Source organism: Pogona vitticeps, chromosome 10, assembly GCF_051106095.1.
Source record: "Pogona vitticeps strain Pit_001003342236 chromosome 10, PviZW2.1, whole genome shotgun sequence".
Taxonomy (NCBI): Eukaryota; Metazoa; Chordata; class Lepidosauria; order Squamata; family Agamidae; genus Pogona; species Pogona vitticeps.
In genome coordinates this window covers 11,633,963-11,660,000 of record NC_135792.1, presented here as the reverse complement: position 1 = coordinate 11,660,000, position 26,038 = coordinate 11,633,963, and the positions used below count along the sequence as shown (strand labels likewise).

General features: G+C 38.5%; 1 protein-coding gene across 12 annotated transcripts in view; it reads right to left on the bottom strand.

Annotated features, from left to right (window-relative positions):
• Positions 1-26,038, bottom strand: part of ZNF536 (zinc finger protein 536) — a 699,351-nt gene that overhangs the window by 199,718 nt on the left and 473,595 nt on the right. For all 12 annotated transcript variants that reach the window (XM_072980786.2, XM_078380344.1, XM_072980787.2 and 9 more), the window contains one exon: positions 14,675-16,252. In XM_072980786.2, the coding sequence (XP_072836887.2) occupies positions 14,675-16,252 (1,578 nt within the window). The remainder of the gene's footprint in view (positions 1-14,674; positions 16,253-26,038) is intronic.

Below are 26,038 nucleotides of genomic sequence, written 5' to 3'. Positions count from 1 at the left end.
TCGTAAGTGATTCAGCATTTTATCCCATTACAACCTCCCCCTTGATCTTTCAACTTTTACAAGACATTTCCAAGATTTAAAGTTCACAACTTTGCTGAATGCAAAGGTCAGCAGCTATTACAGAGATCTTGTGTTTATGAGTTGTTAAGGAGTTTGTAGTTCCCTTCTGGTCAATGTTTCATACATGTTTGAAATTTTAAAAGTATTCCAATAGGGCTGCTGTCTTTCTTAAGTATTCGATTTTGCAACCAGATTTGTTCAATGTATCTCTAAAGATATTGTCCATTTGGTATCTGGAAAGCTTGCGCAATTTGGCCTGATCAACAATATCATTTAGCAAACAAGAATAATCCACAGCAGGGATCACTCTCCTGATCTCATTTACTGCCACGTGTGTTTGTTTGCTAGCTTGTTTGTTTTTATGACAAATCATGTGATTTGCTGATTACACTGGCCCTTCTCTTTGGGAAAGAGTGTCTTCTGAGATTGGGGCTGAAAATACGCTTGTGTATACATATAGGTACATGTGTTTGTGGAAGAAGCACCTCCCCTCTTCCTTGTTCCTTTGATGCAAGACAGCTAACTGGATGACTTCACAGTGTCCACAGATTTTTTTGACTGGCAAGCCAAATATGCTTAATACAAACATGGTTTGACAAACGAGACTTTAATTTGGTAAATGGGTTGGCAAAAGAAATGGAAAAGCCAATGTAATTCCTGACCCAAAGAAAGTAACAGAAAGGTTGGATATCTAGAGAAACCTTCATGGAAAGGAACTGAATGAAACCAAAGCATGATAAGGGCTCTTCCAGATGGGGCATGTGTATCTCTTTTAGCTTGCCTTTAAGTATTGATCCTACCAGAAATTCCTGTGAGATCCAGACAATGTTCTTTTGGTACTTCATCTGATCTTCTGATCTTCCTTTTTCATCTTTTCCAGACCTCTGTTGCCCCTCTCCAACTTTTTTCTTTTTAATTTTTGTTTCAGATCAGTGTTGAGGTTTTTCTTTTCAAAATCCTTTAAAATCCTAACACTGGTTCTCTTGACCCAAAATGGGATGTTAGCTCAATGGTGCTTTCCCAAGCTTCAACAAGTTTGAGGGAAGCGAAGAACAATTCGTGCCATTTATTGTTTCTTTCATGATTCCTCTTTAAGATAACTGGTGGAATACACAGCAGGGTGTTCGGTAAATCTTGTCTCTTCTAGCTAAAGCTAAGGAGTCTCTTGATTTTTAAACAGTGGTGCTAGCCTATCTGGCACCAAGGGATGATGGAGGTTATGCTATGATGTTCATCAAGGCCACAAAACAGGGGGTAATTAAATTTTCCCTTTAAGTTTGAAGTTTCATATCCTGCTGCATTAGAATCTTAAGCTCCAGTGGATGCAAACTGTGGGATTCCCGCTAAATCCCACAGTTTGCAGGACAAAGGGTACAAATGGAGATCAAAGTGCAATACAAACACCCCTTTCTAGAAAAGCCCCAAATCTTGTTGAGCCTGACAGGGTTTACTTCTGAGTATACACTTAAAGGGCTGAACATACTAGATTTGAACACTTGGAGCTTAGTGATTTGAGAAAGAGTCTGGAAAATGCAATTAACTAATAGTGGCTTCACCAGAAATAACCTGTAGTTTGGTTTGATTAAGATTCTGGACCATACCTTGGGGATTCCATGCTGTAGTAAAGATTCTAGATATTCTTTATTTTCAAAATGCATTCTTTTTTAAATAACTATATGGGTGAATATGTAAAGAACATGTACTATTTCTTAGCAATGTCACTCTGTCACCGTTTCTGAAATCATAATTGTTCAAGCTGCAATTGGGCAAGAATATGTGGTGTGTTGTTTGATTGTCCTCTGAATCAGCCATTCTCAAATTAGGATTGTATAAGTCCCATAATGAACTTTATAATGTGGTATGTGAAGAATTGTTTCCAGTCTGTGACCCCTTCAGATGGGCCAGGAGTCCCGGGGGGGGGGGGCATACGGCCCCTGTTGAGAATGCCTGCTGTAAACTAAGCCAGTGAGGACAAATATGCAGCTAGTCTGGGGCTATACAATGGGCATCCAAATTAGGTAGATATTTATTAGCTTTGAACAGTCAGCTCTGCATCACAGCCAGTTTCTGAATGCTCACCCCCAATTTCAGAAGCAATTTGTCTTGTAGTAAGGGAATTGTACTTAAAGAAAGTGCTTCCTTATGTCCGTGGACTTGATTCTCTCTATGCTGAGAAATGTGTTCCTACCACAAGAAGTATGTCAACCCACTGAATTTAGAATGCTAATCTCATGTGTTACGGTGCCCCAAAGCACAACAACTTTTGTTGCAGAGATAAAGTTTCCGTATTTACTAATGCCACGTTCACCAAGGATCTGAAAACCAGTGTACTGTACAAGTCCCTTGCCTTTGTTTTAACAAGTCTATGTTAAGCAACCAATCACTAAAACTAAAGACCCAAACTACATCTGCCGATTGCCTGTCATGGAAAGGACATATGGAACGTGAAGTCCAGCCCCTGTCAAGGAGGCACAGAATTGGACCTTTAAGAAGCCAAGAACAATGGTTGCAATGTTTGTTACATAGAGGTAGTTATAGAATGATGACATACACTCCAGAACTAGCCATATGACTTCAAGTAGATCACTGCAGAGTCAGAAATGATCGTGTAGATCTCAGACTACACTGTTCACACAAATCTTCCATTGTATGGCAGTTTCCATTCTCTCAGCCCATGGGATACAGAGAATGTCTTCCTATCTGTATATTAAAAAGTGATGTACAAGAGGCTAGCACTCTTCAAGGGTGAATATTTTATTTACAGTCACAACTTTCATTGCTTTGTTCCAATACTGGTTGCTTTTAAAGGGTTGCTCATGAGGCGAAGTGCTGTCCAATTAAGAGAGAGGGAAAGAACAATCTCACGCTGAGTCTGGATAAATGTTAGTTATCTCACAAATGTTGCATTATTTCTAAGCATTCCAAAATAATATAATTGTTCTACTGGTGAACTACAGATTTTTCTCAGTATGACACAGAACACTCAAATGTCAGGTCCTGATTCATGGTGTTTGGATGGCATAAACAAAAAACTACCAATATGTTATTCCAAACTGATAACATTAAAATACAGCAGTAGGAGAAATGGGGAAACAGTGTGTTTAATATATGAGCACTTTTTAAAAGTCTCAGTTTGGTATCAGGGCTAGGAAAGATTTTGGCTGTGGAGCAACTGTTCATCGGTACAGACGATAGTGGGCAACTGCCCTGGCTTGCACGTAACAGCTCCACCAACATGATGTTCTTCTCAGGTTGAACCCAGAGATTCATATTACATCCTTTTAAGTCTGTGATGAAGAAACAAAATGAGGGATCTGCAATTCTTCTTGCCTTCCACCTGCTTTGCCTCTGCTTCAGGCTGCACTGAGAGAGACTTCAACTGTGCCACACAGCAAACAAAACAAAAAAGTGAATTGGCTGAACATAGACAAGAAGAGGTGGAGGTCTCATCTCCCATTCTTTATGGCATCAGGTGAATCTCTTGCAACTCTAAGGCCAGCTGATTAGATTTCCATTGATAAAAGAAGACATACTCAAGCCACTGTTGGTGTCACGCATGAATATGCCTCCCTTTAGCTACTCAATTATTACTCCACGGAAAAATGAAACACCATGTTCTACTGGTTTTTTTCCCCACTTCGTCAAATTTGTCTTTTCATTCAAGATATTTAAAAAAGAGGGAGAGAATGAAAGAAATCGCCACCAGTTGCTTTGCTTAGCTTGCTATAAAAACACCTCAAGCTGGATTCTGGTTTTTCATGCGATAGGACAGCTTACTGACAGTTCTGCTGTTGAGTGAATTAACAAAAGGACTCCAAACTATACTAATGGTTAACAGCTTTTTAATTTTATTAGCAACACCAAGATAAGTTATTGAAGCATTGTTTTTAGTATTGTTTTACATTCCATTCAGAAATGACCTAACTTGGAACTCCATATACATTTAAAGATAAAGTGTGACACTTATTCAGAAAGCAACAATTATTAAAACTTACATGCCTTCATTACCAGGAAACCTTAATATATTTTCTAATTACTTCCAACAATACTCTATTTCAAAGCACATGATAACCCAGCAGAAGTTTGCACATTTCACTTCAATCACAGGTTTTAAACTGTGGTTGTCAGAGTGTTTTTCACTGAATTCTACTGTCATTTCTTGGTGAAGAAAAAAAATAATCCAGTACAACATATTAAACTGGAAGCATTTCTCAAAAGAATATGAAAAAAGATAACTACAATAATTCTTCCCCTCCTAAACAATTACAAAACTTGAAACTATTTAAAACTCAAGTAGAAATGACAATAAATAACCTTTTAAAAAGGAAGGACGCTTTCGCTTGTATGGCAATCCATAGACTAGAATCATATTCCTACGTAACAGAACATATTACAATGCCTTTGATTTTGTATTGCTGAACTAACATGTTATAGTGAACACACATATTAATTTCTACACTTGGACAAATATATAGAAATTTCTCTTTGTATTAAAGAGTTAACAGAGCAACAGGTAATTACATTTATCCCCAGTGATATAATTTTCTAGGAACATGAGAAGAGAAGCAGCAATTCAGAAATTCAGCAAGATTACACAGTTTTACAATAATAAAAGTATATCCAAAATAATTGACATTTAAAAGACAAAATTGGTTCTTATTTGCATGTAGCCTTTTAAAAAGGTGATAGCAGAATTAAAACTGAAAATAATGACACAGGACTGGTTTATGGCTGCAGTTCCACACTTCCTCATGTGAAAGTCTGACAGATGTCAATGGAAGTTACACAGGAGTAACTCTGTGCTTAATTACAGCCTACATCATAATTTTGTATACTATAATGGCTTATGTGATATTAATATAATGGTTTGAGCATGGCAATGTTTATAGGTAGAGCACATCTGAGAGCTAGGTCAAAGTGTATGGGTTTCTAAAGATGAAAGATTTTGGTGTATCTTAAATTTTTGAAGACATGTCCTTATGCCAGAATATTACAGACAAATGCCTCAACTGATTTAACTCTAATTTTCTGTCCATCTATACAGATGTGTAATATCCCATAACTATAATTCAAGTCTAACTAAACCATTTCTATTTGTTTCTTTAGGACACCGAATATGTTGCCCACGATATCATACCCAGGCTGATAAAACTGAACAAACTGTCCTCTAACGACTTTAGTGCAACAAATTTTTATGTTGCATTGGGACCTCCATGGTGAACATTATTAAAATAAAATATAGGGCCTGCTCTGTTCTTTGTAGAACCAGACATCCTAGGAAAAGATTTGCACAAAACTGCTACCCTCAATCTTCCTCTACTTTTGGATGCAGATTGGAAAGTTTTTGAAAGAAGACGCAGCAAGACAATAGATCTGCAAGAATCCACCACAGATACAAAGGCCTTGTTTTGGTCCAAGCACCAACACTTCCACACAAACTCTTGTTAATTCATCTGGAATCATTATTCTGACTTCTTTTTTGTATTTTATGAAAATGACTAAAGTGAAGATGAAGCCATACAGCACAGGATGAAAGGGTGACTAAGATCACGATGGAGAGAGTGAGGAGAACATTTTTCAAAGCTAGATTCTAAATGAAAACCTAAATCTGCCATCAGAGATTCTTTGGAAAATGTGGCAAAAAAAACCCAACTGCTAGATTCTTGAATAAACCCTTCCATAGTTTGATTTTAGAACTGGAAAGAGGAAACACAAAACACGACACCAAGCGTTATTGCCTCAGTGTCTGCTTTGTTCCAAATCCTAATTTTATTGCAATGCCAGACAGCCAAATAATATATTGAACATAAAGATAGCCAAGTCAAAGCCCACACACTCAATAATGCAAGTGGTCCCAGGGCGAGATGCAGAAAAGTCTGGGCCCTTAGCCTCTGCTGCTTCGGAAGTCACTGTTGATTCCGACAGTAGCTTTCTGAGCCAAAAATGTGCAGCAAAAGGAAAGTAACATAAACAAGGCTAAATGTCAACAGTGTTTGCAGACTTACTGACACCATCCATTTGTTTGTACTGAAATGACTAGCGAACCATTTGGCAAATACAGCGCGAGACACAGACCAGCCCTTTTATCCAGGAGCGCAAACTTCATTGGGCTGCTGGCATTCGACTTAATTAAAAAAGGAAGAAAACCATATGAGTTTGGTTGGATATTGCCACGCAAATAGCAACGCATTATCCACAACAGCAGCTGAAACTCTACAACTCAGGGCCAGGATCTCAGCTAACACAGACAAACACAAGGAGTAACTTTATTAGGAACAAAGGACCTTGCGTTGGAATAAGGGCCTGAAGTAGATGGCTGAAAGGAAAATTGTGTAATCAACAAAAAAAGTTTCCCCAAAACAGGAATAATTTGGGTAAAGTAAGGGCACCGTTCAGGAGTGGGAAGTGGACCATGGGCCTTTGGAATCATATCAGAGCATCAAAGTTACCTTTTGGGGGGGAGTGTAATTCTGAGAACTCCAAGAACATAAGGTTTCCAAGCTCTGGATCAGATATATATGTCTCTCAGAGCAGTGTTCCCCAACCTTGGGCCTCCAGATGTTCTTGCACTACAACTCCCAGAAGCCTTAGCCACCACCTCTGCTGGCCAGGATTTCTGGGAGTTGAAGTCCAAGAACATCTGGAGGCCCAAGGTTGAGGAACACTGTCTCAGAGAACTGTTACATGGGCAGTGTATTAGTTACACATTAAAAGTGATTATTGTAACATACACAAACATTCCTGAACAATACGTATGTGTCTAAAAATGGTTTTGTTTTGGGTCAATAATATTTTCACAACTGTTGTGAAATGTTTTACCAAAAAAATCATGACAAATGCTCTTAAAATATAGTGGCTCTCTGCAATTTAAAGTTGATCCCTTTATTATTCAATTGTAAGACTTCATTTTACTGTACTTAAGCATGCACACACCAAAAAAAGAATAGAATAATTCAGCCTTACTGAATAGTTTATTTACTGACCCTTGTGATGGAATCTCCTTGCACACAAACTTAACTTTCTGAAATCTTGAGACAAAAAAAATAGGATCTATGAGAGATGCAGGGGCATGAAGAATTGAAACACAAGGAGACAAATCAGTCCAACACATAATGTTAGTTGGTTCGGACTTGAATGAATGAAGAAAGTGAGACATATGTTATTTGACTGGGACTGTATTCATGAAAAATGTGTGGAGGCTTTTGGAAGACTGGACAAAAGATATAACTGAGTGATATGCAAGGACAAACTTCGTAGTGCAGAACAGGAAAACCCACAATGGCTCTCAACTGCTTCTACTTCTGATAAGCCAGGTATGTGCCTCTATTGCATAGTAGTCGTATTTGGGTACATTCCTGAATATATCAGTTTTCGAGCACACCTGCCATGCTGCAAAGCAATAACCTTGCATGAGATGAAGGGTGCACATGGGGTACACAATAGGCTGAGGAAATCAACAGAAGGAAGACTTTTTTTTAAATGATGACTGTATTATCAGATAATTGTGAGCACAGGCCCATAGACAGAGAGACACACAGAGAAATTAGATGTGCGTAGTAGTCCTGAATGCCAATTTATATTATTAATTGAAGCAATGGAAGTGATTATTGCTTGTGAGTTTCTTGCCTTCCTTTAAATGCACTTTGTTTGAGAAGGCTCTCCCTCCAGAAGAGTTTTTGATATCTCAGTTATTATCATGATTGTTGTTCTTATATGATATGCCTAGTCTGCCCTGAAACAAATTATTATCTGACTAGTAAGCCAAAGAAGAATAGTACACAGTAATACTTCATTGCATCCAAAGAGGTAGCAATGAGCTTCTAGAAGCCAAAATACGGCTCCAATTAAGGAAGATAAACCCTACGCAAGCTAATGAAATCTTGTTTTAGAAGAAGCTAGTATCAGCAACTGGGTCCTAAAAATGTATACATCACAGATCTGGCTATTGCCATAGAAGGCAAAGACACATGAGTCACAAAACTAGATGACAACTTTACTGTCTCTCTTAATCAAAGACAGAAATGCTGGAAATAAGCAGCAAACAAATGCTCCTGACTCCATTCAGGTATAATTAAGTGCAGTTGTGCTATTATTATCACTATCCACGTATTGATCTCATGTCCTGGTATTGTTGTAACTGCATCTCTTATTGTAACATGGTGAATATTCAGAAGCCACGTAGAGTACCCTAAGAAGCACAATATATTACTCTACTGAATTCAGGTCCATTCAGAAATCTAAAAGATTTTCAGAAACAGTGGCAACAGTTATTGTTTTCATAGTCTTCCAAAACCCTGTCTTCCAACAATAGTTAGATGAAGATTGAACACAACTGCAAGTCTCAAAGATTCTGATTGATATAAAACCATATCTCAGATGAATATGAAATGACATTTCAGATCTGTATAGCCCTCTTTCTTTCTTTCTTTCTTTCTTTCTTTCTTTCTTTCTTTCTTTCTTTCTTTCTTTCTTTCTTTCTTTCTTTCTTTCTTTCTTTCTTTCTTTCTTTCTTTCTTAACTCTATAAGGTGCATTATAACCATTCATTAATTTAACTTCCCAAAATCTAATTAAGGCCAATTGATACTGACACAGAAAGGCAGAACTGAAGAGTACAATCAGATGTCACAATTATGTCACTAAGGAAAATCACTAAGACCAGGATAAGGAAGAAGAATGAACATTATGGTTAATTCATACACCAGAGAGAAAGAGTACAAACTGATATCACTGGATTTCTGTTGTATTTAAATGTACTGTGTAGTTGTTTTGCCTCCTAATTGGTTTAATGATGTATATTGTGTAGGTATAATGTGCCATGTGTATTGTGCTTGAGACTGGTATTTTAAATGTGAGAATGATGCCATGCTGTATTTTACAAATACACATAAAATTAACAGAAATCCAGTCTCCCTTCCTATAAGTGTAGACAGTTTGAGTACTAAACCAAATGGGACTGCAAACTTGTAGGGGCTTATTGGGATATAAATCCCACTGAATTCTTATAACTGTTGTGTAAAAGACTAATTTTTGGAAAACGGATGATCGAGCCTCTGAAGTCTGAAAAACTTCAGCTGCTGGGTATAAATGGACACTAGTCTTTTCTCTCTCTATTTCTCTACTGTATGATTCTCTCTATCACATATACTGTGGGCTTTCATGAGCCAATAAATTAACAAGGGATTGAATGAATAAATTGTTCCCTATAGTCACATTTTGTGACAAGGCAAATATATGGAACAAGACGGTCATTTGTGAAAAACCTGAATCAACCAAATTATAATCTCACCAAGAGTCTGCCCTTTTGCCTTATATTGCTTACATAATATAAACATAGTTGTAGGGCTGTCGAACTAGAATGGTTATGAAATGATCCAGTTCTATTCCAGCTGCTTGGGAGAATGAAGTGCGCGCAGGTGAAAATATAGGCTATTTGCTCCACCTGTGCTCTGCATGTAGCCTGATTCATCCTATTAATTTTTCTTTAAAATACATATATGAATTCTAAGGCACATAACTTACTTGAACCCATGAAAGCCATCCTTTGTAACCACCACGTTGATTGCTCATACTCATGGTGCAGTAAACGTAGGGGATGAATACAGTCTCCAAACAACACACTTTGGAACAAAGGCACTAATAGCAATACAGTGAATGACTGGCTAGGTAAACTAGGGAATTACCATTTTCTGAGTTGTGAGTTAGTTTTGACTAAGGCAGAAGAATCTAATTCAAGAGATTGGACATAGATTGGAAAGTGGCATCAGTATTAATAGAGCATTTCTGCCCACCCTTCCACTGTCACATGTATACTAGGTGACTCACTCCATTTCACGTTTATAGTGAAAATGGGACAACACAAAACGTCATAGATAACACAAACCAAAGATCCCAGTTATTTGTTATTTAAACTATAGTCATTTGATGGTCAGCATTAGACAACCTGAAGCTATTCATCTAATAGCACAGCATCAGATGCACCATCTGCATTTAAACTGGGGCAAAATTGTCCTGGTCTACTTCACCATCAGTGAACAGAAACATAGTGCTTGCACCACATATGTCCACTTTGTACTCTGCAAGGTGTCATAGAAATGCACACTCCTTATAAATACATTGGTCATTCATACGGTTGGAACATGGGGTTCACCCAGTTTCTTGCAACATAAATGTAGAAGGGGGAAAATGGCAACCCTTCTCTATTTGTAGGTAGCTGTTTGGTACATTCAATACAGGTACTGAAATATAACATGAAGTCTTCCCACCTTTTGTCAGTTCCCAGTTCTGATATCACCTGGACCTGGGTTAGACAGAAAGGAACACAGCTGGAATTGTATTTGGTCAAAATAAGAACGAATCTGGTTGACCTATGGTGGAAAGGAGGGGCACAGGCAAGGTATCACGGTAATATCTGAACAGATTTAGAACAGGTTCACTCAACCTGGTGGCCTCCATATGTGGTGAACTACAACTCCATCCATTTCCAGCGAGCTCTACTAGGTTTCTCCAGCTTTCATGTCATGCACTAGTTCAAACTGTCCAAATATAACTAACCAAATGAGACAACAGTAATTCTTCCCTAACAATCACTCCTGCCCACACAGCATTACCTGTTTTGGATATTTACCGATTTATCAATAAATCAGTTGGGTAACTTGGCAACAGGTTTTATGATTGCTAGTTAGCAGTCATTTATTCTTACTATTCTGCAATCTTCCAGTGAAGATCCATGCATTTCAAACAGTAAATGTACAGAACCAGTAATCATACCATTGCTACCTGGAATGTATGGAAGATGCCAACAATAACCTTCTTCCAGATCAAGTCTGTTTGGGTTAAGTACTAACTAACAACTCACAAAACTCCTTATTTCATTTTTCCTTATACTCATATTAGGGAAAAACAGCAACAATCTTCTAGTTCAATATATACTGATGCGGTTTTGAGTTGCTGGGAAAGCCCAGTCTAAGATGAGAGAATGATGAACTGTAGCTAAAGTAAGTGTAATGTCATTACAATGCACCAGTACATAACTAGCTGGCTGGACAGCTCAGTGGTTTAGCTATCTGGCTGTAGAGCAATAGTTATAGTGAAATAATAATAACTGAACTGTATTCTTGAAGGCTTTCACAGCGGGGATCTGATGGTTGTTGTGGGCTTTTCGGGTTCTTTGGCTGTGTTCTGAAGGTACTTCAGAGTACTCCAGACCTCTGAAGATGCCGGCCACAGAGACTGGCGAAACGTCAGGAAGAGCAACCTTCAGAACACAGCCAAAGAACCCGAAAAACCCACAACAACCATCAATAACTGAACTCTCAACCTCTGGCTGTAGAGTCAGAGATTGAGAGTTCAATTCCAGCCTTGTGTCCTTGGGCACGCTGCACAATCCCAGGGTATTCCAAGAAGAAGAAAATAGTAAACCACTTTGCAATGCTCTCTGCCTAGAAAACACTGAAAAGAGCCACCACAAGTCAGAATTGACTTGGTGGCACACAATTATTATTATTACTATTAGTGTATAACTAATAAGAGTTCAGCAGAAACTGACAATGAAGATAACAGTGTACCTTTCTTAAAAAATGGAGGAGAGGGGGAACAGGAGAATGAGAGCTACAGTCCCATTTTAATCACTAATCAAATACATTGGAAGTTAGTTTAGCAGGTTAGTTTGGGCCTTATCTCTGTTAAAAGGCACAGAATGTAAAACCTTCATGACCTCAGACATTAAATGAATACTGAATCCTTAGGTTCAGAATCCTTAGAAAGCGAAAAAATGCAACAAAAATTCTGAGCATTGTATTGCAAAGGAGTAGTAGGAGTAGTAGCAATAGTTATAGTGAAATAATAATAATGATGATGATAATAATGATAATAACAATAATAATAATAGGATATGGGCATATAACTTTAATAGGGAATAATGCTTTAAAATGTTGAAGATAGTCTTGTTCTACAATGAGGAACTGCAAATGTTTAGATTTTTGATATTTTTGGGCATCCCTCTTTATAGTGATGAGGCTGGATAGCTATTAAAAGGAGCAATGTGGGACTTTTAATTTGCATAACATTAACAGCTGTCAATATTTTTCAGACTGTCAGAAATTCCATAATGGGCTCTCCCCCTCCCGTTATTTCTTTTGAAAGCATTCCTTGCACAAAGTAGTTATGGATACTTTCTCAGGGGGAAAAAAGTTTTGAGTTCAGAGTCACCCTGCAGACTTTTCTGTACGTACAAAGTCCAAGACACAGAGGCTAACCTATTGAAACTTTGCCTATTTGCGACCTGATACTAGAAACATCAAGTATCCATCAGGACAACAGAAATCTTGCAGAAGACTTTTCTGGGTGAATGTCTAAATCCTCTTGAGATGGTTTGGTTTACCATATACACATTCAGGACTAGGAATGGTTAAGTTTGAGGAATGGTGCTCCTCCAGTTCTACCCCACCTTAGTAAAAAGAAAATAAAGAAGCAAGGGACAAACCTCTAAGAAACAGTCTCTCAACATTGAGTTTAGCTTAATTTTTTTACTGCTCCAACATAAATTTCTGCCTATATGGAATAAGCTCCAATTTCATAAATCAGCAGTGCCACATTTTTCTTTTATTTCTTTTTATTTATTTATTTATTTATTTATTCTTCTTCTTTTTGGAATAAACAGGGCATCACATTTTGAGCTTTGCCTTGATTTGCAAAAGGCAATGTTGAGAGATATGGCACTGCCCTCCCCCCACCCTAGCTAAATACTGTGTTTAAGTTGTGTCCTGTGTGTTTTAATTAGCACCTTTGCTCCCCATGCTGCCTGACAACCTAACTATGGGCTGCAATGGGAACATTACATCCAGGTTGCCGATAGGGTGGCACCACAGTAAGTGGCACATACTCCACGAACCTAAGAACGTAAGTCGTACAAACGCTGCCCACATGAATAGTTTTTAGGGGTATCCCTAGAAATGTAACATGTGCAGATGCGTCAAGCTCATGTTTGCAAATGTTCTATACAGCATAACTATCAGAAAACTGGGAGGATGGAAACTGCATGCCATGAACTAGTCAGGCAGGACTAACAGCTGTTTCAGGGAGCCATTAAATGTTATATTGATTCTGTTGTAATGTATGCACTCTTTTTACAAATCTTCTGCTGCCTTTTTGCAAAGATATATTGACACTTTCTCTAGTGGGATGTGTGTGTGTGTGGTGTTTTTTTTTTCATGTTGTTCTGATCAAAACTTTCAAAGAGTTCTGAGAGTCTGATTTTAGGGCTTGTATAATGAAGCAGCATATAGTAGGTCAAAGAACAGGCTATTTAACTAAGGATGTATGATCGACATATTATGAACACTGGAGTAGCCAAGTAGTGGCAGTGACACATCACACAGACTTCCAAACCAGCACACTTCAGACAAGCAATAGTCATCTACCTTGTCAAAACATTGGCAGCAAAGGGGCTCATCATAGGCTGAATCACTTCATCAGAGCTTGGGGAAACTTTGTTTTTTGAACCATGATTTCTGTATTCTGTACTGATTTTGGCTCGGTGGCGGGATTCTGAGAGTTGTAGCCCATGGTTCATTTTATTTAGACACCCCAATAACTGGATAGGCTCACATAAGCAGCCATTTAGGAAGTTAAAAAATACAGTAGACCCTCTACTTACGGAATTAATCCGTATTGGAATGGTGGCTGCAGGTCGAAAAGTCTGTAGGTCGAGTCTGCATAGACCTACAATGCATTGAAAACTGATTAATCTGTCACCGGCTGTTTTTGTTCCATTTTTGTTCCATTTTGGTTTTTTTCTGGTCTGTAGGTCGATTCTCCGGCTGCAAGTTGAAACTAAATTTTGTGGCCAGAGAAGTCTGTAACTCGAAAAGTCTCTAAGTCGAGCCGTCTGTAAGTCGAGGGTCCACTGTAATTGATCACCACTAAATCTATAAAAGGACATGTTGTTTCTAAATGTGTGTAACTATTGCTAATTTGAAGACTTGATGCTCATACTATTTCTAATAAGAAAAATGATAGAGTAAGTTATCTAGTGTTTGAAAATATTGTTGGATTACTGTCTGATTAATAATGGATTTTTTTCTCTAAAAGCCTAGCTATACACCAGGATAGTTGACTGGATTTTCATATGATGTATATACTCAAAGTGTTCCATAAACCCTTAATAAAAATAAAAGGTGGGGGAAAGAGTGAAAGCAAACTAGGCTAAGGCTTGGCAAAGTATCCAGTGTTTTTCCTTATTTCAAATGCTGAAAAGTTTGCAAGTTACCACATCACTTTAAAAATAAAATAAAATCTGATTGATAGAAATGAAACAGCAGATGTCCTGATCACATATCATAAATACAAATATATTATATAACTGCTAATCTAATTTAAGACTACATGATGTGTTTATTTAATGGCCTGGATCACATGTAAAGGCCACACAGTTTGACATGAAGCACCATTGATTTCAACGGAGGTCCATGCTCTGTACCAAATTAGAACGTTTCCCATGGTTTCTGAACATTTTTGAATGCCAAATTTACTAACAAACATAGACAGCCATACTCAGTTATTTTGTATGATTTTTTTTTCTGGAAATGGTCTGAAAGAAGGTTTCTAAAACTTACCACACAAGTCAGGTCTCTTGATACATCCACTACTTCCTGTGCTACTTGCAAGTCCATTAAAGGCTGCTAAGCCATCAGAGCTGTAGGCTCTTAGGACCGACAACATGTTTACTTGCTTCTCCAGGACCTGTGGACTTTGAGCTTGTTCAGATTTCATTGCACTTTGTGCAACTTCATGGGGAAGAAGCAAATTCTGACTATGCCATTGCTTTTCAGAAGGTGGCAATGGAGATATTAGTCCTTGGGAAGGTGTTTTTGAGGCAGCAGAGCTTTGTATGCTGTCCCCTCTGTCGGTATCTTCTCTACTCAGATTGGGCAATGTTTTGTTTGTAAGATCTGATTCTGTTTCAATGTCCTCATCGTCAATGGTTTCTTCCTTGGAGGACTCCATGTCTTCAGATGAAGCTATGTCTGAAAGGTCATCAGTAGCACTTTTATTTACAGAATCAGAAAGCAGCACGTTTGCATCATCTTCAGATTGTGTTTTTATGTCAGCTTCACCAGTGGGGCAAGAATTATGTGTTCCTACTACTCCAGAATAAACACCAAATTGCTTATAGAAGTCTGCTGCAAAATTATAAAAAGTGGAATCCACGTGGCCAGGCCAAGGAGTGTTCTTTTGATCTCCTGGTGATTCCTTGGATCCTTGATTCATTCTTTCAGAACCTGAATCCATTTGGCCAATCAGGTTGGAAATAGCTGGGTCTTTGTTGGACTGTACGGAAGTGGAAAGGAGGCTGACTTTATTCACTGATGCAACCACCTCTCTAGCTTGGTCTTTGCCATTTCTAATTGATCCTAATACACCATCTTTACGTTTAGCTTTGCCTAAATGATTGGCTTGGAGATGAAGAGCCATTAGTTCCATGGATGATGTTGTGAAGGAACAAAACAAGCAGCCATGCCAAGCAATATTGTCTTGGACTGTAACTGATGAACCTGGAAGACTGGCAGCATCTGGCCTTACAGAGAGGTCAAGAGGTTCATACTGCGATTTTTCTGTTTTTCTCGGCTTACTAGATACTTTTTCATCGCCACCCTCTGGACCCAGAGGCTTTGTGGAAAGGCAATCAGACAAAACTTTATCCTTCATTTCTTTTTCCTTCTTCAAGGAACTGAGGACAAAGTTGTCCATAAAAGCTTGCAGTGAGCCTTGGAAGTTCACTCCATTTCCAACTACACTATGATAAGCTCGGCCCAGTTCGGAAAAGCGGGTCCCTTTGGAGGATATGTCAGAACCTTTCATACCATCTGAAGAAATTTCTGATGACATGCCAATCGAATGACCTTGATGTTCTCCTGAAGAAAGCATTCCTGGTGGTGACCACTGCTGAGATCCGAGGCTACTCCGGAAATCTATACCAGGAAGACATTTGAAGGCTCCTCTTAGTACCTCAGGTCTAATGAACATCGATCCTTTATTTGATGTTTCATCTTTGTGATCTTGACTTTGGGACTGTCCAGAGAGTGGCCCAGATCCGTTCTGTCGTTCACGGTGGTGTCGTTCCAAGTGATATTTAAGAGATGCCGACTGGGTACCAGCGTAATCACAGTGAGGACATTTGTAAGGCTTCTCACCTGCAATTATCAAAAGGAAAAATAGCTGTGTTAAACTGAATTTACCAGTGGGGAGAGAGAGAGAGAAAAAAAATCAAGATCCATCCTAAACTCACAATGGCTTCAAACAATCACTAATTAATTCTCTAATGTCACTGCCACCTTAACATAGAATTCATAAAAATGGCTTTCGTTTAGCAACACAAGAACGATACACCTTAAACACACAGTTAGCTATCTTTTCCTTAGCCTAACGTGCTAAAACTGCTGTGGAATTAAAAGCTATGATTATGAAAATGAAGCAAAACTATTCCACCAGAGTGATCATTAAAAGTACAAATGGGGGCGGGGGTGAGGAGGGAGAGACAAAGTATGTAACAAATGGATGACTACAATGTTTTTCTGTATACAATAGCACTAAAATTTGTTTAAATTATACACATGGAAACCATTTTTAAACCTAAAATTTTTATGGCACTGTTACGCAAGACTGAAATGAATGATTTAAGTCTTGCTCTGCAGTAAATCATGGATATAATTAGCAAATGGCATTCTGCACAAGTAATTTATCATTATTTGGAGGGCACCATTCCAGAAGGATTCAAAGATCTGCAGACCTGCTGCACTGTATCCAAATAAAGAACTATAAATACAGTTTCTATAAAATATTAATACCATTATAGTGCATTGCAGTTGCATTGTGTATCTTAACATATAGTTAAGATAAAAGGTAGTCAATAAAAATTAAAGAGAAAACGTGTAATAAAGAGGTACAAAATATATGTAGTTTCTGTGTTTGAAATTAACATCATCTACTGGTTTTTGCAGTGCTTTAAATTTGCACTAATGGTACCTCTAATGCTCCAGTAGTAAAATGTGTAATTTACCTCTAATAAGCACTTTTCAACATAGTAAGGATTGGCTTAAATAGTGTTCTAAAACATATAAGATGATCTTCATGAATTAAATATATATTTCTAATTCAGTGCTAAATGTGTGTGGCTCTTTCTGATTTAGAAAAACTCTGGGTGGCATAGATGTGAAATATTTACCAAATTCACACATATACCTCCGGAAGGGAAAATATGTCTAGATAAATGTAAATTTAAATGTAGACTGAGGACTTGTTAGCCATCAAGGATTCCTTGCAGATCTGAATGATGCAATAGGCATTTGAAACAGACAGGAGCCTGGCAGGCCTAGAGGCTCCTTTTCATAATATTCTGTCAATAAAGGCAATTATTTCTCTAAGCAACAAGGAAGTTGTGCATCCTCATTTTCTTTCTCTTAAGTGATCTAAACACCAAGCCGCACGATCTGCGAATTGATCCCTGAAAATACTTAATTCTTTGTGTACATCTCTCCCCTTGGCCTGAAATAAAAAACTAGGAATAAGGAGCCCACAACCTGGTTAAAAAGTTATGTGTCCTTAACAATGATTAAATGATTTCAAGACCTCTTAAGATCTATAAACCAAAAGCCACAATGGGAATTTGTCAGAAGTAGCACAATGATCACAGGCAGTTCTTGATGGAAGTAGGGGGCACCCCCTCCGTGGTGAGGCATCCCCCCCCTTCCACTTGGTCCACAAACTGCCCCTCATTTGACTCTTAAGATGACTTCATTATTTGCAACATAGGATGAAAGGCAAGTGTGTGAGCATGTCTGATTTACTGCTTTCTCAATGTTTGTTGTTTAGTCGTTTAGTCGTGTCTGACTCTTTGTGACCCCATGGACCAGAGCATGCCAGGCCCTCCTGTCTTCCGCTGCCTCCCGGAGTTGGGTCAAATTCATGTTGGCCACTTCGATGACCCTGTCCAACCATCTCATCCTCTGTCGTCCCCTTCTCCTCTTTCCTTCACATTTTCCTAACATCAGGGTCTTTTCCAGGTCTTTCTCATACATCACATTAAAAAGAAAACCTGGGTGTCTCTTCGAAACAGTAGGAGTGCTCTGCCTGGCAAACTTACTAGGACATTTGAAGCTAGTAGGCCAGTGGTTATGCTGGCGGGAGCTGTCAAAAAGTAACTTACATGGCAGCATACATGGCTCTCCTCCTCTTCCTCCCAAATTTATACTCAAAGCTACTCAGTGAGCTGAGTTAGGCTGACATGTTATGACTGGTCCAAAGTCATCTACTCCTGGGATCTGGACCAAGATCTCCTGAGTCCTCCTCCAAGATGCTAATGGCTACCTGATGCTGGGACGGAGAAGAGGGGCAGCCCACCACATAGAGATTCTGAAGCCTGTGTGTGATAGGCTTCCTTTCTCTCCTCCATCGCCATAAAGGCAAGACAGAGAGGGAGACAGAGAAGGAACCTCCTCCCTACTATGCTCACTCCACCAGTTTGAAATCTGCAAATGTGGGTGGCAAATGGATGCAGCTAGTGCAGTCCAAGTCTAGTTGAAAACATGTGTGAATTAGAGTGGGTACTGAATTAGCCTGACAGATCTCAGTTACTTGCTTAACATCAAGGGCATCAATTCTGCTTAACGGTGTGCTTTTATCTTCACTTAAATATTGAAAAAGATCTTTCACATGTAATAATTCCCCCCAGTAATTTTGCCAGAGGTAGCACCTTAATTATTATCGTCTCCCCTATCTGCCCTTACAGAAAGCAACCAGTTTGTCAAGTGAAGGAAAATGATCAATGAAGGGAAACAATTATTCGCGAAGGCTTTCACGGCCGAGATCCAATGGTTGTTGTGGGTTTTTCGGGCTCTTTGGCCGTGTTCTGAAGGTCGTTCTTCCTAACGTTTCACCAGTCTCTGTGGCCATGGGCATCTTCAGAGGACAGCACTGTGAAGATGCCGGCCACAGAGACTGGCAAAACGTTAGGAAGAACAACCTTGACAACATGGCCAAAGAGCCCGAAAAACCCATAACAACCAAGGGAAACAGCTACTTTTTATAACCCCCTCCCAAATGAAACTACTTTCCGCCTCTCCTTTGTTTCCTTCTCTCATATAAAATGGGTACTTTGTGCTCAAATGTGTAGGATAGATATAAAACCTTTTAATGAGACAATACATACAAATGTATTTCTCTTGGACTCCCATCCCTGACACAAGCAGATGGATGAAGAAGATGGAAAAGCCTATGACAGTGAAGTTAACATAATCAAAAACAAACAGTCTCATTTACTTCTACCTTGCAAATACATTATAATATTTAATGGCCAAGCTAGCTCTAAGCATCAGTGGATATATACAGAAATACTGTATATTTGCTGTTTAATTGAAGAATTCTCAGACCTGAAAGATGGGATATATAATCTAACAAGTCTATCAGACATGATCCAACCAAACCAAAATACTTCTAAATCCCAGTATCTCCACTGATCTTTATTACTTTATTAATTTATTTAAAATATTTTTACTCTGCCTTCCACCTTAAAAGGAGCCAAGGTGACTATGAACTGTTCAGGCTACAAAATGTAAAAGCGATGGAATGGTGAGACCAACTACACCTCCTCGTGAAATCAGTCCATGTGCAGTGTAGGATTATGCCAGGAGCAATGTTGCCTGGGAACGCCATGTTTATCCAGTTAAAAACCATCACCTTCACACATCATATTCATTTTTCCTCCCTATTTATTGCTTCCACATACAGTACCAGGAAAAGTGTATGAAGCCCTCTTCTCTCACTGATGTAAAGGAAGAGACCATTTCTTGTGGTTTTTATTATATTAAAAGTGTGGTCTACAGGAAGAGCACCAGAGAGGAGAACCTAAAAAGCGACATTCCAGTGTTCTTTTGTGGCTTTGTGGTATGTTTTGTTAACCGTTTTGTCTGGTTTGTGGACCATGAGGTGTGGGACTTTCATATTTCTTGGATTCAGCACCCAGAATTTAGGTGGTTTTGGCAAAGAAATTGAAGTCATCGCAGTAGTTCCCAATTAAACACAGGTGGAGAATGACAGCTGTGACAGCCATTATCTGCGTGTGAGGAAAACAGAACAAGTGTCTGAAAGGTGCTAAACATCATGGGAGGCCAAAGGGCTTATGGGAATGGTAGCTCATCTGCCCATTCACCTCTGTACAGGGTACCTCTCAAAAAACTACCACAAAGATCTATAAGAGATGAGAAAGTCCAATGTCTATTGACCATAATTTTAAAGTTTATCTACCTCTTTCCAGAGATGGGCACGAACTTCTGATTTGGCAGTTGGTCCTGGTTAATTTAACGACCGAACAGGTCTTTGGCTCTTTAAAGCCCTGCCTCCTCCAGCAGGTGCCCACTTAGGGGCAGCACGCAGAAGAGGCGGGGCAGGGAAATCGGGGTGCTGTTTCCAAGTCAGTGCCCACTGAAGGAGATGGGGCTTTGAAGCGCTGAGCACCTTTTTGGGCCGCTAAACAAACCAGCCGAACCGGCAGTTCGTGCCCATCTCTAATTCCTTCTAAGTCCTCCTACAGGGCAGGACAGCAGTTTCCTCAGCTTTTAAACAGCAGTATTTCCCAACCCTATGTGACAATAAAGACAAATAAACCTGGGGACGTCATGCTTGAAAAGTATATGGAGCTGATATTTAACTTGGGACTGACGTTAAGTAGCAAAATCTGAAATTGCTGATATTTAAAAGCATGATGAAATAAGTGTCTCTGTGAATATATTCTCATATAAATGCAGAACTTTGAAAAAAAAAGCTATTTAATCAATGGAGCTGTTATTGATAATCTATTTTATCAATGGCAGAGTGGATATTTTAGAAAAGAACTGCAGCACAGTTTAATTAGTTCATTATTATGCTTCTTCCTACTCAGTAATTTCTTTTATCATTCTAATCACTCACTTCACACTTTTGAAACCAAATGGAATATCAAAGGTTCTGTGGGATTATTTTTGGATCATGCACATGTTCCCCACATAGTTCATCTGTTTGTCAGAAATACCAGTTGCATTCTGAGCCTCGTTGCTCCCTTGCTATTGTGCCTGAGAAAGATGCCAGCCAAAGACAAAGAAAAGGTATATGATTATTCCATATTCTTGTATCCTGGGTTTATATTACCTTCTGTTTTCATGCACAATGGACAGAATAATGTTTTAATTTTTGCAAAGCTATATAATTGAATTTAAATCCTATCTTGGATATTTATTTAGTCTTTCTACACGTCTTTACATAGTTAATACTGGAAGAAATAAATATGGATGATCTTTAACGCCAAAGCTTCAGTACATTAATATAAACTGTACACCAATTCCCCCAAAGCATATATATGTTGCAAACCTGAAGACTTTTTACACAGCTGCTTATTGCTAAACACTGTCTTGTCCAGAAGGGGACAATCTGTGTCTCTAATTGCTGTCAGTGAAGCTGAGATTCATTATGTGACTTTCCCATTAAAATGTGAGCATTAATTTGTATAATGAAATATCACCCACTGCAGTGTTCATTAGCCATGCCCTACTGTATACGCCACATTGTTAGCTACCTAGAAACTGTAGTTAATTTCACTAATGGATATTTCCCTACTTAGTGTTTGGTTGGAAATTTATACTGTAACATTACCTCTTAAACTTTTAAGGAAATTTAAATTCAATCAATTATTTTCCACAAAAGTTTGGGGTGTCATTAAGTCAAGAAAAGGCAAGTGGGACAATGTTAAGGATGGGTTATCTGGAAAAAATACGCAGAAATGAAAGAAAGGCCCTTTTAGCTCAACTTTGAAATGCAAGAATTTTTATTTTTAAAAAAATGCATTGACAATACTTTTTCTCCTCTTGGAGCATTGAGCTCTTTTCCTCAATGATCCAGACAGCCCATCTTGTCTCTAACTGTTTCTGAAAATCGTAAAAGACAAACAGGTTTCTGGGGGCAGGGAGCTGATCAGAGTTTTTATAATGCAACCATGCATTAATGAGTATCTCACAGTTTCCCTTCAGTTTCTCAGTCCACTTTTTGGAGAGCACCTAATTTAGAACTGTAACATGGGCTGAACTTCACCTGGAACTTTGGTCTTCAGCCTATGTGAGTTCTGACATTAATTTAGAAAAAAAAAGGGGGGGGGGAAATCACACCAACCATCCATATGCATCTTTGGCTGGGGGGAGTGTGTTCAAGAGAGGCAAAAATGAAGGTGGGGCCAAAGAAGGAGGAACTGGCAGTCAAAAGGGAGGAAAAATGTTAATTATAATAATTGCATTATGCTAGTTATTTTTCTACATTGTTTTAAGGTGTTTTAATTTTTGTAAGCCGCCCCGAGTAGACGTTGTCTAGAGGGGTGGGGTAAAAATTGAATAAATAAATAAATAAATAAATAAATAAATAAATAAATAAATAAATAAATAAATAAATAAATAAATGTGACAGGAGACAAGGAAGTATATAGAGAGTGCTATCTGGGCACTATTTTTGCTGTTGCGTAATCGTTGCTGATTTATTTATTTTTCATGAGGAAAAATGTTTCAGGATTTGGAAAAGTCTGATACCTCAAAGGCAAAAAAAACTTCTCAAATATACCTTTGAAAAGTAGGGGGGAAACCCCTACCGGATTGTACTTGCATAAATATAGTCATGAGTTGTTATCTAAATTGGAAAGGGGCAAAGCTGAGTTTCTTTCCTAAGAACAGCTATTTGCTAAGCTTTACAAAAAAATAAATCAGCAGATCTATTGTTGACTATGTTTAATTATCTTACTCCCAACTATGGGTTTAGCATTAGGAAAGAGTCGTCCAAGCCATGGCCTTTCAAACACCAGGTGTTTACAGGAAACTGACTTCTGCAGAAATGCCTGAGTACCTTTCCAACAAACAGGTGCTGGGAGTACCAAAATCACCATCCTGAGTTAATGTAGTGTAGAGACAGAAATATGTTAGTTTTAATCACTTGTGTGACATACAGACCAAAATTTTAATACAGACAAAATATATTTCAAAAAACCCTGAAAAACTATGCATTAACCAGACTAGTATTGCTGCCAGTCCAGTCATTTCCAGTGAGTGCACAATAAGCTGATTTTTTAAAAACCTCCTAATAATTGGTGATACCACATCATTTATTGTGAATATGTACAATGTGGGATACTTGTGTTCTGGTTTCATTATTTTATACATCTTAATTCTTTGGTTAACGGAAATTGATCTTTATTTATCTGAATGTTGTTGCTCTTTTAGAACAGTTTGTACACATTGTTTGTATAGACTGTGCAACTCCTCTATAAATTCATTGTCTTATTTTTAATGACAGGTTCCCCCCCCCCCGCCCCGAGATAATCTTTTTCAGCAAGTTTTCAAACCCAATTATATAGAGAATGGCTACTGGTCATATTTACCTCCCATAAATTGTAATTAAGAGATTCTGAATACACAATCGGTTGTATTCACCAAACAATAAAATGTCAACATTATGTTTAGTGACAGTATTATATACAATGATATATATAATACACTATATAACATATATTGCATATATATTGCATATATATGATGGCTAAAATCTTTTTACTTAATCTAATATGTTGCAGCTAAATTAGGCCCATTGATAGTAATTAGTGCAGATTGGGTAAGTCATCACCTCTGTAAATTCCATTGATTAAGGAAGCCTACTCTAGTTGTGATTTACTATGTTAAGGAAAAGGATTTCAGCCACCATATACAGTGGTGCCTCGCTTAACGAGCGCACCGTACAACAACGAAATTGCATAGCGATCTCTTTTTTGGGATCGCTAATGCGATCGCTCAACGTTTTTTTAGATAGGGCAAAATTCGCTTTGCGAAGATCGGTAAGCGTTTCGATCAGCTGTTCAGCGGCCAAAATGGCCACCGGAAGCCCGGAAATGGCCCAAAATGGCCGCACGCAGTGTTTTCGCGCCCTCGTTAAGCAAGGGGAGGGCGCGAAAATGGCTGCTGACCATTAAGAAGCATCGCTGAACAGTGAGTATTCGGCCCATTTGGAACGCATTAAACCATGTTTAATGTGTTCCAATGGAATTCCCTGCCCCGTTCAACAATGCTTCAGCATAGCGAAGGTTAATCCGGAACGGATTAACCTCGCTATGCGAGGCACCACTGTACATTATACATACTGTCATGTGAAAAAGAAAGTACACTTTAGTTCTAAGGTTTTTACATATCAAGACATAATAAATATAATTTGGTCCTTAGCAGGTCTGAAAATTAGGTAAATACAACCTCAGATGAACAACAACACATGACATATTACACCCTGTCATTATTTATTTAACAAAAATAAAGCCTCTTTTCTCTAAACAGAACATGGCATCATGGATTAGGTTTGCATCTAGACAAACCAAAAGATTTCTAGACAGATGAGACCAAAGTGGAGATGTTTGGCCATAATGCTCAGCACCATGTTTGGTGAAAACCGAACACAGCATATCAGCACAAACACCTCATACCAACTGTCAAGCACAGCAGTGGAGGGGGTCATGATTGGGAGCCACAGGACCTGGGCACCATGCAGTCATTGAGTCAACCATGAACAATTCTGTATACCAAAGTATTCTAGAGCCAAATGTGAAGTCATCTGTCCGACAGCTAAAGCTTGGCCGAAACTGAGTCATGCAACAGGACCATGATAGCAACTCAGCAACTCTACAACACAAGGGCTGAAAAAGAAAAGAATCAAGGTGCTACAATGGCCCAGTTAGAGTCCAGATCTCAACTCGATTGAAATGCTGTGGCGGGACATTAAGGGAGATATCCATAAATGCTCATCAGTCTCAATGAACTGAAGCAATGTTGTACAGAAAAGTGGGCCAAAAGTCTTCCACAATGATGTGAGAGACTGATAAAGCTATACAGAAACGATTACTTCAAGTTACTGCTGCTAAAGGTGGTTCTACAAGCCACTGATCTTTAAAAGTGTAGTTTTTCACACATGGGTTCTCCATTTTGGTATTTTTCTTTTGTTAAAGAAATGTAATATGCCATGTTTTGTTCTTCATCTGAGGTTGTATTTACCTAATTTTCAGACCTGCTAAGGACCTGATGATTTTTATTATGTGCTGAGGCGTAAAACCATAGAATTCAAGGAGGCTGTACTTTCTTTTTCACATAAATGTAAAACATGTATTATTCAAGACTGTTCAGATTTGGATTCAGTCTGCCTTGGAGGAAAACTCCTTTGAATACTGTTTTGTCTCCTGAATCTCTCCTAATACCCAGTGTGGTGTAGTGGGTAGAACTACGGCCAAACTAGTGTTCTGCAGACAAGAGTTTGAATTCCCACTTGGCCATGGAAATGCATTGGGGAATTGAAAATGGTAAAATCACTCCTTAAATAACTCACTTACCTCGAAAGCCCTACCAGGGTTGAAATAAGTTGGTTCCAATTTGATTTCCCATAACTAACTGAATATGTTCATATCAATTCAGCTCTTGGTTAGGGGTACATATGAATCTGAGATATCCCTTTAGTTTTGCAAATAAACAAATGTGCTTTGTGCATCTATTAATGAAGTACAAATTAGGCACTCTTTGTTCACCATTTAGAAAACACCTTCCATTTAATACAGCATTAGACGTGAACCAATACAGCCTTTCATTTTTTCCCCCCCTCGCATTACTGTTGAAAAGAATCTACAGACATTTGGCCATCTTTCCACCTGGTCCTTGATACTAGAAGGAAGTTTGCACCAAGCTGCATTTGGGTCTTCGAGCTACTCCACGGGCACATATCCAAAGAGGTTTCTCTTGCTCCGACCCACATCATAACTGCAGTCGCTTTCTGATTTTTTTTTAAATCTGTCAGTCACTTTCTGATTTTTTTTTATCTGTCAGACAGTGTCCTCTCTACTGATCACGAACATTTCAAGATAAAATCAAATCTCATAAAGATTTGGCTCA